This window comes from Cryphonectria parasitica, assembly GCF_011745365.1.
Source record: "Cryphonectria parasitica EP155 unplaced genomic scaffold M406scaffold_3, whole genome shotgun sequence".
In the NCBI taxonomy this organism is placed as follows: Eukaryota; Fungi; Ascomycota; class Sordariomycetes; order Diaporthales; family Cryphonectriaceae; genus Cryphonectria; species Cryphonectria parasitica.
The window spans coordinates 3,532,279-3,547,777 of NW_024468911.1; the positions used below are offsets into that span (position 1 = coordinate 3,532,279).

General features: G+C 54.2%; 4 protein-coding genes across 4 annotated transcripts; all 4 read right to left on the minus strand.

The window, feature by feature from the left end:
- Positions 1–907: 907 nt before the first annotated feature.
- M406DRAFT_288811 (uncharacterized protein) lies at positions 908–4,267 on the minus strand (the record flags this gene model as incomplete). The annotated part of the gene is made up of 2 exons (XM_040918819.1): positions 3,802–4,267; positions 908–3,687 (listed from the first exon to the last, which is right to left on the minus strand). The coding sequence occupies exons 1-2, from the start codon at positions 4,043–4,045 to the stop codon at positions 908–910; spliced, it is 3,024 nt and encodes a 1,007-aa protein (XP_040778634.1). The 5' UTR covers positions 4,046–4,267.
- Positions 4,268–7,037: 2,770 nt separating this feature from the next.
- On the minus strand, positions 7,038–8,888 carry M406DRAFT_106680 (uncharacterized protein). Its single transcript, XM_040915204.1, has one exon. It carries the CDS (start codon positions 8,869–8,871, stop codon positions 7,912–7,914), a length of 960 nt encoding a protein of 319 aa, XP_040778635.1. The 5' UTR covers positions 8,872–8,888; the 3' UTR covers positions 7,038–7,911.
- Positions 8,889–10,379: 1,491 nt separating this feature from the next.
- M406DRAFT_223432 (GatB/YqeY domain-containing protein) lies at positions 10,380–10,835 on the minus strand (the record flags this gene model as incomplete). Its single annotated transcript, XM_040915650.1, has 1 exon — positions 10,380–10,835. A coding segment is annotated over one exon (456 nt), but the record flags the coding sequence as incomplete, so codon positions are not given.
- A 1,551-nt stretch (positions 10,836–12,386) lies between these two features.
- On the minus strand, positions 12,387–14,940 carry M406DRAFT_253280 (uncharacterized protein; the record flags this gene model as incomplete). Its single annotated transcript, XM_040916893.1, has 3 exons — positions 12,387–13,308; positions 13,383–14,159; positions 14,267–14,940. 3 exons carry the CDS (start codon positions 14,938–14,940, stop codon positions 12,387–12,389), a joined length of 2,373 nt encoding a protein of 790 aa, XP_040778637.1.
- Between the last annotated feature and the right edge of the window lie 559 nt (positions 14,941–15,499).

The following is a 15,499-nucleotide window of genomic DNA, read 5'->3' on the forward strand; positions in this document are numbered from 1 at the left end:
TATTTCTTTTGATCAGGTACATCGTTCAAGCTCGCTGATAATGACTGATGTATGACGGTACTCAATAGGCAGTGTCATTGAAGGAAAAAGATGGTCAACTTGGTGCAAATAAGCGTGCCAGTAGACCTATCAACTAACTCCTCAATTCTCACACTGCTAAAAGTTAAATACGCTTGCGTGGTTGAGGAGGCTCGAGCATATCCTCGGCTTGTGTTAAAGGTTCTCCTTTCGTGGATTGATCTAGTCTCAGTTTCCATTTCTAACCCTTCTTATGGAGGCTTTGTGGCAAACTCCACATGAGGTCTGCATCTCATCCAGCCATGCAGCCATTTTTCCAGGAACGGCCACAAAACGCATCACACACAGCTTGCAGTGCTGGGTAGGCCTGTCGATCAATTGAGGATCGTCCAGCCTGCCCAGCATGGTATCAATCAAAATCAAAGTATCCCGACCCAACCGACCTCCCAATCCGAACCACCATGAACGGGGGTTGATGCAAATAAAAAAGCCTCGCCGGGCTTCATGAGGAGAGAAATGGATGAGGGAACCAAAAGATCCTCCAAAGGAAAAAAACAGACCACTGGACGTAAAATCCCATGAAAACCGTAGAGATTAACGAGGAAGTTCCTTCAACTTGACCATCGGAGATGCCAAGTATCTAAATGACCAGGCCCCGCACAAGGAAGTCCTTTCGTCTTGCAGAACTTTGCAATAGGCCCAGAACAGTTGTCCTCTGCCAATATCCATCAAACCGTGGCCGTCCCAAACACCTTGATAAATGCCAGATGGTCTGGAGAGAAACCACCAATCCCATGCGAGCGATCTCTGATCATGTTGCTGAGCCTGATAGCGTGGAAGAGAAAGAGAGTGAAAAGAAAAAGTTAAGAAAAAAAAAAGAGTTCAATCTTTACAGCTTGGAACCCTTCTCAAACAGGCTGCGCAGATCCATCAGTCTCTGTTTTGCCGCCTCTGCCTTGGTGAGATAACCGCCGGCGTCGCCCTTGTCGCGGTCCATGCTGAGGGATGCCAGCTTCATTTTCTTCTCCTGCAGCTCGCGCATCTTCTCCTCGAAACTGTCGTCCATCAGCATGCGGACACAGTGGACCTCGCGCTTCTGTCCGAGGCGGTGCACACGATCGATAGCCTGCGCCTCTGCTGCGGGGTTGAAGAGCGGCTCCATGATGTAGACAGAGTTGCCGGCAGTAAGGTTGAGCCCCAGACCGCCTGCGGTGATAGATACCAAGATGATCTGCACGTTCGGGTCCTCACGGAAACTGTCCATGGCACGAGTGCGGCCGATCCGTGTCATCTTGCCGTCGAGGCGAACGTAGGAAATGCCTTCTACGTCCAAGGCCTTCTGAATGAGGTCCAGATTGGTGGTCCACTGGGAGAATACCACAGACTTGTAGGGGGGCTCGTGAGGGTTGGCAATGCTCTTCGCCTTCCAGCTGTGGAGCTCTTGTATGAGATACTTGACCTTTGTGTTGGGACCAGAATATTCTCGGGGCATCTTTCCGGCGACCTTGCCATTGTTTCCTTCCGAATGGGCCTCGTGCTCTTGGTCGGCCTTGGTCAAACGGAGTGCGACGGTGCTCAGGACGGGGGCTCCGCAGGGGCAGAGGCCTTGAAAGTTGCCGATGCACGATGGGCAGAGCAAGTGATAGCAAGGCGTCATGTAGCCCATGACCTCCTCCTGGCGCTCTGACTCGATCTCCGAACCCTCCTTAGGCCCAAGCTTCTGACTGCATATTATGCAGTTGTCACCATTGGCATCCTGCATCAGGTTGAACATGTCGTAAGCCTTACTCTCCGTAAGGGCAGGCTTCTCATCGTCTTCGTCGCTATCGATGTCGATGGGTGCCTCGGAGCTCGAGCCCTCGAGCAGGTGCAAGTCATCCTCACTCATGAGGTCCTTGCCGCCAGAGCAGAACAGGCGTAGCCGAAGGATGGCCTGGAGGATGTGTATGTACGTCTTGCCGCCGACCATGCGTTCGCGTTGACCAGTAATCACGCTCACACGAAGCTGCGCATCCTTCTGGAAGGCCTCGTACATGCGGCGCTCCTCGGCCGAGAACTGTAGCTTGACGATCTGGTCGTGACGCTTTGGCAGGTCGATCTTGTCTTTCATACGACGCAAGGTGATGGTGTCGACCAGAAGCCGAAGCTTGGGTATGATGCCTGTGTCGCACATCTTGAAAGGCGTGACGATGTATTGGTTGAACATGCTCCGGTCGTGGAAAGGCTTGACCCGCAGAAAGGCGAGGAGAGAGGCGAGATCTTCAAGTTTGTTCTGGACCGGCGTACCAGTCACGGCCCAGCGTCGGCTGGCGTTGAGGCGGTAAATGGCCTTGAACTGGAGGGTAGACTGCTCTCGAATCATATGTGCCTCGTCGAGGACAATGCGAAACCAGCCAATCTCCTCAAGCGGGTGAGGGCCACGCTTGTTTGCGGAGCGAGCGCTGAGCTCGCTCGAGACAGACCCGTAGGTGGTGATGACCAAGTCATAGGTCGCCAGCTGGTTGAGATCCTTGATGCGGTGCGGGCCGTGGTAGATGTGGTAGGTCAGGCCTCCAGGTCGTATGTGCTGCTTGATCTGCTCCTCCCAGTTGGTGATCGTACTGAGGGGGCAGACAAGCAGGGTGCCCTTGGAGTTTCTCTTCACTGTGGTCAGCCCGAGACCGCCAGGCTTGGGCGGCGCAAAAGGGTTCTGCGGCTGGGGCTGCTCAGTAGTCTCTGGGAGCGCAGGCTCTGTACGCGCCCAGTCATACGCGTCAGGCACAGTAGAGGCAACCAGGGACAGAATGCTCAGAGTCTTGCCTAGGCCCATCATGTCGGCCAGGATACCACCGAGGGGTTTGGTAGGGGGCTCGTGGTAGTGCTTGCTGGCGATGATGTTGTAGTATGTGACTTGGCCGCGGAAGGCGCTCGTCTTCTTCCACAGCGGGTCCATAGCCGTCTCTGCGGGGTCCTCACGGCCTTTCATGAAGTGCAGTGCCTGCTTCTGATGCGGCAGGAGCGGCGTTGTGATGCGGTCGTCGGGCTCGCTCTCGGGCAGCTTGTCGGTGTCTGCCAGCGAATCGAAGACATTAAGAATCTCGGAACGTACTTCCTCCTCGGTTCGTGCAACCGGGGCTGCCTGAGGCTGGTCGTAGGCCCTCGGCGCGGACATGGGTCGAAGCTCTTTGGCGAGAGGATTAAAGACCCGAACGCCCTTGTCAACCCGCGTCGGACTCAAGAGGTTGATGTTGACTTCTGCCCTAGAGAAGTGCTTCGCAACCGTCTTTGCGTACTTGAACTTTCCATACAGCATCAGCTGCAGGGGGTATGAACGGGAAATGTGCTGACCAGCCTCCTCATCAGGAAGACGTCGTCGGGTGCCAATGAAGGCGTCGGTACGTATGCCAAGCAGGCGTGCGTCAAACAGCGGGGCGAGGCCGGCGGCGATCTTGGGGTTCAGCTTGCCGACAATTGTCCTAGTGTGGTCGTACACGTTGATGGTCCGCGTCTTGTCGCCTTCGATCCTTCTCAAAACAACCTTGACCTGTGGCCAACTGCCGGGGGTCAGCGTCCTGGCGCCAGGCTTGGGTGAGGGGACAATGTGGCAGTGAACCATTGCCCCTGCGACCATGCCGTAGCACACCTCCTGCTCCCTCGGGTCCTTGATCTCCTCAAGATCATCATCATCACCTTTGGAGGAGGAAACGAGAAACCAAAATTAGCAATCATCCAAAGAAAAGAGTAAGGCGGGCAATGAGAGGGGGGGAAAGAGGGCTGCAGCGCAGGAGGGGCTCAGGGGGGAACACATACCACCAGTCAAGTCAAGAGTGGACTGCGTTGGGGTGGTGGCAAGAGATGTGGACTGCGTGTCTGACTGTTTCTGCTTGAGGTATCCAGATAGCATGCCGCTGCTTCCTCCATGAAAGGCGCCATTCTTGGACTTGTCGTCCTCGGGCTCTTCCTCGACCTTGCGTCGCTTTGCCGAATGCGCACTGCTGCGATCCTGCACATGGCTAAAGCGCTCTATCATATTGGTTATACCCTGCATGGTGGGAGGGTTTGCAGCGCTTTGGGGTGTCTGGGTTTGGTAGGAAAAGGGAGGGACTGCAGCAGAGAGGCCACTGGGGTCAGCGAACTGGAACTGAACCTGTGCTGGGGTATTGGGTTCGGTATTGACGCCATTGGAGGAAGGTCCAGCCGGGGAGATGGGACGCTGCAAGAGTGCCTCTGACTTGACGCCCTTTGGATTGAGCAGGGAAGCAGCGTCCCAAGAGAGCTGGGTGGGGACGGCCGACTGGCGAGGAGCGGGCGAAGAATTTGTGGCTCGACCTTGCGCGTCATTGTAAGCAAGATCCTAGCCTGATAATCGTTGAGGGATGGGACGAGGTGGAGGTGAAGGCAGGAGCGAACGCTCAGGCAAAACCTTCGAAGCCCGCTCGCCAGAAAGGCATGGATAAGGGCAGGAGGGGGTGAAGGGGGTTTGTAGAGGAAGGAGGATGATGAATACCATTTTGTTGAGGATTGGTCGAGGCCATAGTGGGCACAAACAAGGCCTCACCTTGTGGAGGGTGAAGTCGCGTCGAGTCGTGCTGTCCTGTCGTGTTGATTGTCATATGGCTGCTGTTGCTGTTTTGTTGTTGTCCCAAGATGAAAGAGGTTTAAATGGAGACGATGTCTGCTGGCAGTAAGAGCATGACAAAGAAGGTTGACGACAGTTCAGTCAGGGAACGCTGCTGATGCTGGGAGGGTTGTCTTGTTGATCAAGGCAGCAGCAGCAGATTGGTAGAGATTTGCAGTTTGGTCCAAGCTGGAGGTTCAACCTGGAGCTTATTAAGTGTTGGACGGGGCCCTTCCTGTGAATGAATGCGCAACTTGATTTGGAGGTAGGCGGGAGGACAGTTTGGTACAGTCGGAATGAAGGTCAAGGTGGTGGTGGAGAGAGGCGAGGGATGGCTCCCAGATCTGCAAGGTCCCAAAACGATCGAAATAAACAAGAAGAAGAAAATCACAACTGTGCCCATCCAAAACCAGATCCTATGCCTTCACAGCCAACAAAAGAAACCGAACTTCAACCGGACACACGAGAGCTGAGAAAGCAGATAGACATGTGAGAGCAAACGAAAGAAATCTGACAAGGGCTCACTGACCCTGACAAGAATATGAGATGTGATAAGATGGGAAATGGAAGGAAAAGGGGAAGAGAGGGGGGGGGGGGTTGAGAGAAGAGAGTGAAAAGACGAAGAAGAGAAAAAGAAGAATTAAAAAAAAAGAAAAAAAAAAAAAAAGACAGATGCCGGGGCCGACTGTCACAGAGTAAGGGGATTTGTCTATGATGGTGTGTCTATGGTGCCTTATCCTGTGAAGCGACCTGAGTGACGATGATGTGAAGCGATCAGGCGACAGCCTGCAAGCAGAGCCCAAACACAAAACAAAAGGAAAAGCCCTGGTCTCTCTCCGTCTCTGTATGTCTTGGGTTGAGGTTGACTTGTGGGTTTGTTGGAGGGACGTCTTTTTCCTTGTTCCCGCTGCGGCTATCAAAGTCGCGTTACGCGCTAAGAAATCGAGAATGGTGCACCTGACGCATAAAGATTGTTCGCGGGGCTCACCGGAAGTCACTCCCACGTCCCACAGCATCCGCGTGTCTAGACCCCAAAAGAACTGGCACCCCTGCACGTGCTCACTGAATGCCCACTGGCGTTCAATGGCACCTACTGGCGTTTACTAGGGGGGAGGGAAGCGGGGGTGGTGGTTGCCCCCTCTGAAATACAACAATCGGGATACGGCTGTGGTGGGGCTGGGGTCTGACACAGCCGTTTCTATAGTACTACTGTGAATACTTGGAGAGGACTATGAAACGTAGCAGTCGTGCCCCTCCCCCCCCCAAAGGCCTCTCTCTCTTTCTCTCTCTCTCTCACTCACACACACACACACTCTCTCTCTCTGTGTGTGTGTCTTTCTCGTCTAGTCTCCAGAATAAACACACGTTCTGCATCGATATTCCTTCAGCAACCATAGAGAGATGTGTGGAAGAGCTTATCGTCTTATCTTGTCTCTTTATCATCACTGACAGATTTCTATATGGCCTCTCAGGCCTTTGACAATGCTAGGCAGTGTCTATGTCAAGGGCCTACTGATTATCTTGGCCAAAAGAGAGCAAGATAGAGTTGCCGTCGATCGCAAACTACAACCAATGATTAACTACCTAAATATAAGATTGCGCACTATAGCACCACCACATAGTACAAAAGTAGTTTATTTCAACCAACCCAAGCTGGTGTTTGTCCCGGCTGCAGCCGAGAGGGCTGGTAAACCTTTTTTTCCTTCTTTTTTTCCCTCCTTTCTTCTTCAGCTCCCCGGCACCAGCCCTGTCTTCTCCCTCTCTTCCTGGCCGGGTGAACATGGATCGCAGCACATGACCAGTGGATATGTACATAATATACATGGATATATGTATATGCATATGCATATATATACACATATATATGTGCCTTGCCATCTTGTTTCATATCTCTCCAACCATCAAAGAAGAAACACCCTGCCGAGTTAGACATGGGAGGTGGGGTTTGCGCTGGGTTGGCAGACCTTGTTCAGCTAAGGCGTGACTCAACAAGGCAGAACCTGGGAGTCCCAAATGGAGCTGCTGGATAGCAAACGCCCGTTTCTGGAGGGAGAGGGAGGGGGGCTTGTAGGCAATATCCACAGCAGCAGCGGAGTGTTAGTATCACATGGCCCTCGCGCCCGTCCTCGTGACCTTTTACCGGTGTGGGGACCCTCCCTCCATGTACACGCTGAACTTGGTCGAAATTTCCCCAACACACCAAGAGCTTACTGGGCATGAACTCTAAATAAGTAATGGAGAAGAAGAAAAAAGATCAGGTATTTTATCAGGCTAGTGTTGTAGTATAAGACCGATGCAGTGCATAATCGTAGCGGAAATCATTTTTGCGTATGTGGTTTGGTTGGAGAGGTGGCTGCTGGGCGCTGCACTCATGACGCACAGTTGGCGGGGAGGAAGTAGGCGGGGGGGGGGGGGGGGAGTTGACGATATCAGGACCGGTCAATACCTACTATCTGTCTTCTGGAAGTAATACATGGGCAAGAATGTTCGCATAAGACGGTCCTGGCAGGCTAGACAATGACTCAACACCTGTCTTTTTTGCCTGTGGCCAACTGCCTTATCTTACCAAGCGATATTGGACCATTCTGACACCTCTCTCTCTCTCTCTCTCTCTCTCTCTCTCAGGAAAATCATGAGCAATAACAGACGCCACCATCGTCCAACAATCCTTGCGAATAGAAAATATGCAAGCCCATCGTGAATCCAGCACAAGGACGAGTACTCCCAAGACCCCTGCCACCCCCAGAATCTCCAGGCTCTGATACACACTTCCGGCCTCTGTGCCTCCTCCTCCTGCTGCTGCTGCTGCTGCCAAGGTTGAATCAGACCCTGCAAGTTTGTTGCCTCTCTCTTCTCGGCGTCCCCCTTACAGCAATCTTCTTGTCTTCCCCTCTGACCGACTTGTGCGTGAATCGGCATTTCTGGCTGGAGGCTGGCCACATGTTATGTAGCAGGGCAAACATGAAGCGTTCCCACGCATTCCGTATCTTCCGCCCGAGGCGCAGCCCAGCCCTCAATCCTCCCCCCTGATATCCCCTTCGGCATCCCATCCGCCTCGAAACCGCAGAGGCGAGCCCGCCACTCCTCCCACGGACGCGAATGCCCCCTCGAGCCCATGCCGCCTGCTTCGGCTCTGCGTCCTCTGTCTCCGCCTCCCAGACACCCCAGTAAAGCCACCAGCACCAGCACCACCAGCAGCAGCAGACAGCACCGTCTCCACCGCCCTCCCACCGTGTCCCCTCCCTGCCACCACGGGCGATCGCGAGCGCGACGGGCTCTGGCTGCGGCGGTGATTCTCAGGCCGCATAAACACCACACCAAGAACCCTCATCCTGCCTGTGCCTGTGCCAGTGCCTCCTCCTCCTCCTCCACCTGCTGCTGCTGCACCTGGCGACTGCGAACACGGGTCCCGTCGCGCCCCCCTGGCCTTCTCCGCCGCGGATCCGCGCGACGAGGTGGTCGCTGTGCTGGTGCGCGTGGCAGACAGCGGCGACGACATGACGCCTGACGGCGAGCGGTGCCTGCAGCGCCCGCGCAGCGTGCTCGACTCGCCCGAGGGGATGTTGTTGTTGTGGTGCGGCGGGCGGGCGGCTAGGACAAAAGGGTTGTTGAGCGGGTCGCGGCGGCGCTTGCGGCCCCGCGCCTCTGGGTCCGGGGAGGAGAGGGCGCGGGCCCTGGACTGTGGGTCGGTGATGAAGAGAGTGTTGCGATCCATTGTATGGTTTGGTTTGGTTCAAAAGAGTTTCTTCTTCTCTTTTTTCTTTCCTATTGCCTTTTCTTTCTTTCTTTCTTTCTTTCTTCTTCTTGCTGAGCAGTATCTGTGAACAGTATTTGTATGTATGTGTATGTGTATGTGTGTGTGTGTGTGTGTGTGTGTGTGCAAGTTTTCGGATTGGTGTTTTTGGTCCTTTCTTTCTTTTTTTCTTCTTTTCTCTCCTTGCGTCCTCTTTTGTTGGAGACACAGTAAGGTTCGGTTGAGGAGGGGTTGGCTTTTCTTGTATGATCAAGGACCCCCCTTTTCCCCTTATTTGTACTGCCACTTTCAAGCCCGTGGGGAAAACGTAAATTGGTTGGAATACAGGGAATGAAATAACCCAACACAAATCCAGAAGAAAAAGAAAAAAAATGTTACACAAGAGGACTTTTCTTGCACGGTGCCGTAAGGGGTTACACTTCAGAGTTTGACAAAATGGCACGACATCAGCCCACGAGAGGCACGATTTTCCCCTTCCCCCGGGGGGTTTGGGTTTCTGCATCCCTTTAAGTACTTGAATCCGTTTGCATCGCCCATTCTAGGTGAGCTAGGTGAGTTTGGGGTTCAATTGGCTAACACCTTTTTTTTTTTTTTTTTTTTTTTTTTTTGATTATTTAACTTTAGGGGCAACACTTGGGCGTTGGTTAGCGCTAGGGGGAGCAAGAAAGGAAGAGACACCCAGACACAACATCGGCAAGACAATTGCCCATTCTAGGGGAATCCTGAACATTCCTTCTCCCGTACTAGTGAGACTGGGAAAAGAAAGAGAGAAAAAAAGAAAGAAAAAAAAGGGGCATGACCAAGAATACCAAGCAAACAAACACGACTGCGCACAGGACCCTTTGTCTCCCTCCCCCACCTCATACTCTTTCTCTTCTCTTGGTGGTGTGCAGCAGCAGTAGCTTCCCGCGCGCCAGACGAAACAACGGACACAACGCTGGGCTTCCAACGGTTAAACAGTCTTGACTACCCTGCACTGGGGACTTTGGGGGCTGCAGATCATAGCGTGTTACATGACTTACTTGCATGGAGGGGAGAGGCGGGAAGGGGGGGTATATGAGGAAAGGCTTGGCGGGTGCAATACAGAGCCAAAAAGGAGCCTGGCATTATTTCCTAGTGAACTCTCGAATGAGCCTTCCCAAAAGGACAGGCTGTTGAGGTTGAAGGGGGTGGGGGGGGGAGGGTAAAGGTAGGATAAGGGGACAAAAGACAAGATTCCCGAGATTGGATACACAGGGATGGTGTGTGTATATATGGTGGGATGTGAGACAAACCATAGCAAGGCTTTGCTAGCCTTGCACGAAAAAGAAGGCTTGGGCATCGAGATCCGAGTCGGCCTGTCGTGACTTCATGATGGCCTCATTCGTGTAGTACGTGCGTGCAGTACGAGCAACATGTGTTGTGCTGACTAGCATAAAGTGGTCCAAACACATGCATTGACCGAGGAAACCCGGTACGCAGAGATCCTTGCTTTTTGGCACACGCCATTGTTCGTTCGGTTGGGTGGTACATGGCGCCAGCCTACGGAAGTCAAGGCAAAACGCCCGTGTAGCTCGCTGGAACTTCATGTTGCAACACCTCGGCGGCAGCCATGTAACAACAGCCTCCTTCTGCGGACAGGATCCTCCCGCTGCCAGCCGGATTCTCCATCTCGGAGCAGTCGGGTTACGTATGTGTGTTCTAGCATGACACAAGACTGACTGACTATCGCCGCCACACGTATGATGTCGTCGAGCTGCATGGGTCGCTGGGAAAGTGCATGGAGCCCTCCTGAGCGCCAAAGGCAGTCTTGACACCATCGCTGTTCCTGGGCATGGGTTTGTTGTAGGTGTCGAGTAGAGATTTTGTCTAATCCTTCTCTAGATTGGGCCCTTCCATACTGTGCGCGCTGTCTTATGTCCACATGGTGATGATACAGGAGAAATTCAACATACCGGCGACGCTCTGACGCTGCAAATTCAAACAGCCAGTTTCCCCCCTCAACTCCCCTCTCTAATTCTTCTCCCACGTCTCCTTGGCAATCTTGGACAGCACAGCCTTGTCAACATACTTCCCCTCGTCGTCCCAGTTCTTGCCCAGTAGCTCCTTCATCACCTCCCCCTGCTTCTTCCCACCCGCCTTCGCCTCGCGCACCACACCCTCCACGATCCCCCGCAGCTCCTCCTCCTCGACCACCTTCACCCCGGTCCCGGCCACATACTCATCAATCACCCGGATCTGCGCCTCTTCTTTCTCCACCAGGTCCTGCCGGCTCGCCTTGAGCGCCTCCTCCCGCGCCTCGTGGTTGCCCCGCGCCGTCTTACGCATCAGCGCAATCAGCTGCCCGTCTGTCCGGATGGGGCTCGATGTCTTGGCCGCGTTGGTCGTCGCCGCGAGGATGTTGCGGAGCACCGACAGCCGGGGTGCGTCCTTGGCGCGCATGGCTGTCTTGAGGTCGGCCTTCAGCTTGGACAGGAGCGGCGGCGGCGGCGCGTCTGTCGTTGTCTTTTCTGTGGAGTAGGGCCGGGTCGACCAGAGACATCTTGCGGAGGAGGAGGAGGGATGGGAGATCCGCAGGGCGGAGGTGCGCATTGAGGAGCACATGTGCCGGCGCAGGGCCGTGTTGATGGTGGTGGTGGTGGTGCTGGCCATTGTTGTTGTTGGCAAAGTATCGAAGGAAAAAGGGAGAGCTTGCTTTGGAGCTGCTGCTTGTAGGTACGGGCCTCCTATGGAAAGCAGGTAAGGTAACTGCTACCTTGTCCGGTGCGTATCGTTCGGTGACAACCGCAGCTGAGCTCTTAAGCCGGCAAATGTTGAATCAATCGCACAATGGGGGGAGTCGTGGTTCAGTACTGCATAGTAAAACCTCCGTTTTGATGCTTGATTGGCGAAAATTTTGGGAGGGCGGGAGCGGGAGCTTGGGCCAGTGCTTGCAGCACGCAGTACTACTAACAGGGCCCTGCTCCTAGGCCCCAGTGGCCCCCAACGCTGCTTCCCCCCCCCCTCCCCCCCCCGCTGTGGGGCTGACTATTCGAGGACCCTGGCACGCTGGCAGATCGCGTTATCCCTGCCTCCACGTGGTAGGGAAAAACGGGAGGACCCAGGGGACCCGTTTCTGGCCCCCTCCAAGAAGGCTTTCATCTCAATTTCCTATTTGTCTGCCAAAGTTCGTTCAGAGTATGATGATCACTATGGCCTTTCTCAAATCTTAGGAGGACAAACAAACCTCCCGATTGAAATTACCCTGCAATGACTTTCCAAGGCAGAATTCATATCTCTTCGGGGGGAACTCCCTCCAGAGACTGTCATTACTTCTCTAGGAAAGCTTCCTGATCATAACAAGACGGTTGGTGTAGTAATATCGCCCTTTGACTCTCACTATCTACATCTCGAAACGAATCAGATCCTGCATTCTCTCCCTCAAGACGGCGTCTTTTCAACACATACTCAAGTAAAATTTAACGGAAGATGCGTTCATTGTACGCTGAAAATTGAGGACAGCTGAGGCTACATTCACTTTTTATTATACTCAAATTCATCACTAACTCAGCCACCCACTTTAATAGCCGATGCCTAGAGTGTGTGTGAGTCTTGAAGAATCATGAGATTATACGTGCTGTCGACCTTGAACATACACTAATTGCCCCTCAAGAATCCTCATAGCATCTACTGCCAGCGAACACCTAGCTTAGAGGGCCCCGCCATTCGTCGAGCTCGCTAGGATCGTCCACGCTTTCGACTAGGTGTTCCCCTTTTTTTTGGGGGGGGGGGGGGGTAATTGATAGAAACATCTCGGTGGAGAATTATGCTAGCATAATTGCTGCAAGGGGTAGAGAGAGGGGCATCAACACGTTGCATCTAGCGAATCTGCCGTTGATCTCACTCACTGGTCGCCCGTCTTGTTGTATTCCTTCGAGACTACAGATGAAGAGAGAGAGAGAGAGATCCACGATGCAAGAGAAACACCTCATATAAACCCTGCTGACCTTACGCCCTTACCCTCCAAAGAAGCACAACAACAGTAACCACAATACCACCTCAACACCACGTAAAGACAGGATTCCTCGCCTTGACGGGTTCCAGCCTCTCTACAATGACCTTCCGCTGGTTCCCCTCCATGCCCTCGGCGGCCGCATAGCCGAGGTCGCCCGACACGTCGTCGTCATCATACCTCGGCCCGCTGCCGCCGTACCCGTGCAACTGCTGGTAGATCGTGTGGCTGTTCCGCCGCCCGATGGCCGTCGCGTACGAGTATCTGCGCTCCCGCCGGGGCGTTGAGATATTGATGATGGAATTGGACCGGTGTGGTCCGGGGAAGCTGGCCCCACCTGCCAGCGCACGCGGCAGCAGTGCCGGACGGTCCTTGGTCGCCCGCGTTGGCGACGATGCTGCCGTGTGTTCGCTGTTGAGGATCAACGAGTCTTCTATCGATGGCGTCTCGGCGTCTAGCGCTGTGTCGGTGACGTTGCCCGATAGCTCAAATCTGCCGGCGTTGGGCATCTGAGTGGCGGGGCTGGACATGCCGAGCAGGTCAGCCGCGGATGGTGATGTCGAGTTTGCGGCGCCAATGTCCATCTCTTCTTCGATGCCCTTCTGGAAATCATCTTCCGCGCGTCGGCGCATCTCGGAGGATGTCACCCTCATAGGAACGGCGACTGGCACATCCACCAGATCATCCCACACGCATACCTTTGCGCGCCGCGTCAGCTCGAGTGGGCCGTGATCCGGTGTCTTCAGTGTCTCGACCACATTCCATGCCTGGCCCTTCATGACAGCGATCTGACGCGAGAACATCTTCTCCTGGAAATCAGGATCGACCTGGAAGATCTTCCTCAGGGCGTGCTGTGTCTGGCTCCACCAAGCCGTAGATGTAAGCAGCGGGAGAAAGTGATCCCGTGTCTTCTGAGAGAACGGTCTTCCGATGAGGTCCACAGGCAAGAACAACCATCCAAATGGGAAGCTATTTATCACTTTGTCAGCCCGAGTCGTGCCCCATCGTCTCGAGATCCGAGCAGCAGCAGCAGCAGTACTCACCTCCGCCAAGCATCAGGGTGTTTCCAGGGCCACGACAGGGAGTTGTCGATGGCTCCTATGCTGATCTTCGGATCTCTTGGTCGCTCTCCAGGGCTGGAAGCATTCATGGGCTTCTGAACCTTGTAGGGGTACGAAGCGCGGTCCTGTGGTTTTCTCTGCGACAAGTCCACCGGCCTAGGACCCTCTTCTTGTTCCGTCGTGTCCGTGTTTAGCTGCACGGGTTCTGATACTATCGAGACTTCCTGCGTCTGCCAATCCACCTTGATCATCCAGTTATCCAGGCCTCGATCCGTATTCCGCATGATGTAGTCCAAAATAACAAGTTTCTCGAGCTGTTCTCGGAAGGCCTGTTTGAGTGTCTCGGTCCACACGAAGTTATCGGGGCCGGGAATGCGGTCTGGCGTGTTCAGCCCATCCTCATCAGCACCGTCATCTTGAGTGCCTCCAGTTATCGTGCGGCAGTTGTCACCCCATCCCTTGCGCTTATTCCGATGGGTTTCGTTGGTCCGGTACCCTGAGAGGTACTGATCTGGCCAGGGATGCTCCCGCAAAAAGATATTGGCATCCTTGAAGCCCTTGAGGAAGACCTGAAAGCTTCCAGGCTTCTCCGGTAATGGCTTTCTGTTTCTGGAATAGTTATAGCGATCCCAGAACGGATAGTGAAATGATTTAGACGAGAGCCACACGACATCAGTATATGGTACCATATGTGTCCGCAGTTGGCAGTCCAGAGTGTAGGCCGCTGCCTCACTCACGTACGAAAGGTTAGGAATGAGACTTGCCGTCACATATGTCAGCCAGGGTGCCTAGTGGAGAGAGTCAAAGTGCGAAAGAGGGGGAAAACATAAACAAAGAAATAAAACAACAACAGGTTTCCCACATACCATGCCCTGCCGAAGCAGCAAGGGAAAAGGTTCCTGTGAATCCACTTGTTCCATTTCGGGTTTCCCGCGGCATAGGGTTCCTCGTCTTTGGGCTTGAACACGCCTACTACCTTGCCGTCCGGGTTCCGGGCAAAGTAGCTCCCCGAGCTGCCCTGAGAGATCATGCGCGGGTGCACGCCCTGCTCGATGGCCACGCGCACGCCCTCGACAATAACCTCGAACTCGTCCCTGGTCATGACACCCTCCTGCGGCACGGCCAGGGCCTGCGCGGTGGCGGGCCTCACGCCCTCGGGCGCCTGGAACACGCTGTAGTGGATCTCGAGCTGCTCGTCATCCTCGCCGTGCCGGCCCTTCTTCCCCCTCTTGAACTTGCCCTTGATCTCCGCCGTCCAGCGCTCCAGCCTCGCGTTCAGAGCGCCCATATCGATCCCCGAATTGCTCCTGCCGCGACGATTCGGCCGGGATTTGCCTCCTCCACTCCTGGCGCCGTAGCCGCGTGGCGAGGTCATGCCCGAGTGCGGACGTGGCTGGCTCGTTTGATTGCCTCGAGGGGCGGCCGGGTGCTGCAGCGACGCGAAGCTGTTCACCATAATATCATCGTCGGAGTCGTCGCTGGAGTGGTCGGCCTGTTCCAGGCGCTCGTAACCTGTCGTGGGTGGGCGGCTTCGAGGCATCGTGGCGGGTGCTGACGAGTGTCGGTTTCAGGTAGAGTTCGTAGGTATGATGAGTTGGAGGGATCCAAGGTCTATTGTAGAGTAGGTATTGTTCCAATTTTATGCCATCATCTCCCCAAACAGTGGATGTCGTAGCTTATGTGGAAGAATAAGGCCAGCACAGCACAGGCCCTCTCAAAGAACAAGGCTCCGCGTTGGCACAAACAGAAAGAGGACTACTCGGTAGTTGCTTCGAATTAATTCATAAAGGAAAAGAATAACACAAGTCTTTGCAGAGAAGAGAATCAAATACCAAGTAGAACGAGCGTCTCGAAGATGAGCACTGGCGTCCGAAAGTGGAGAGATGATTATTCTGTAAAGGATGTCATTTGTGGTGTTGTCAAGAAAGACAGAGAGGTTAAGCTTTCAGCGTCAAATACCACGCTGTGACGTGCTGTTCCCGTCTCACCCATCCACACCATCTCAAGCCTGTGCCGGCCGGCGCTCCGCCCTCAAGTATTGGCTCGCTACAGTAGGACTCGCGCTGTAGGTTGTTAATACAACCCCGAGCCGCCGCCCC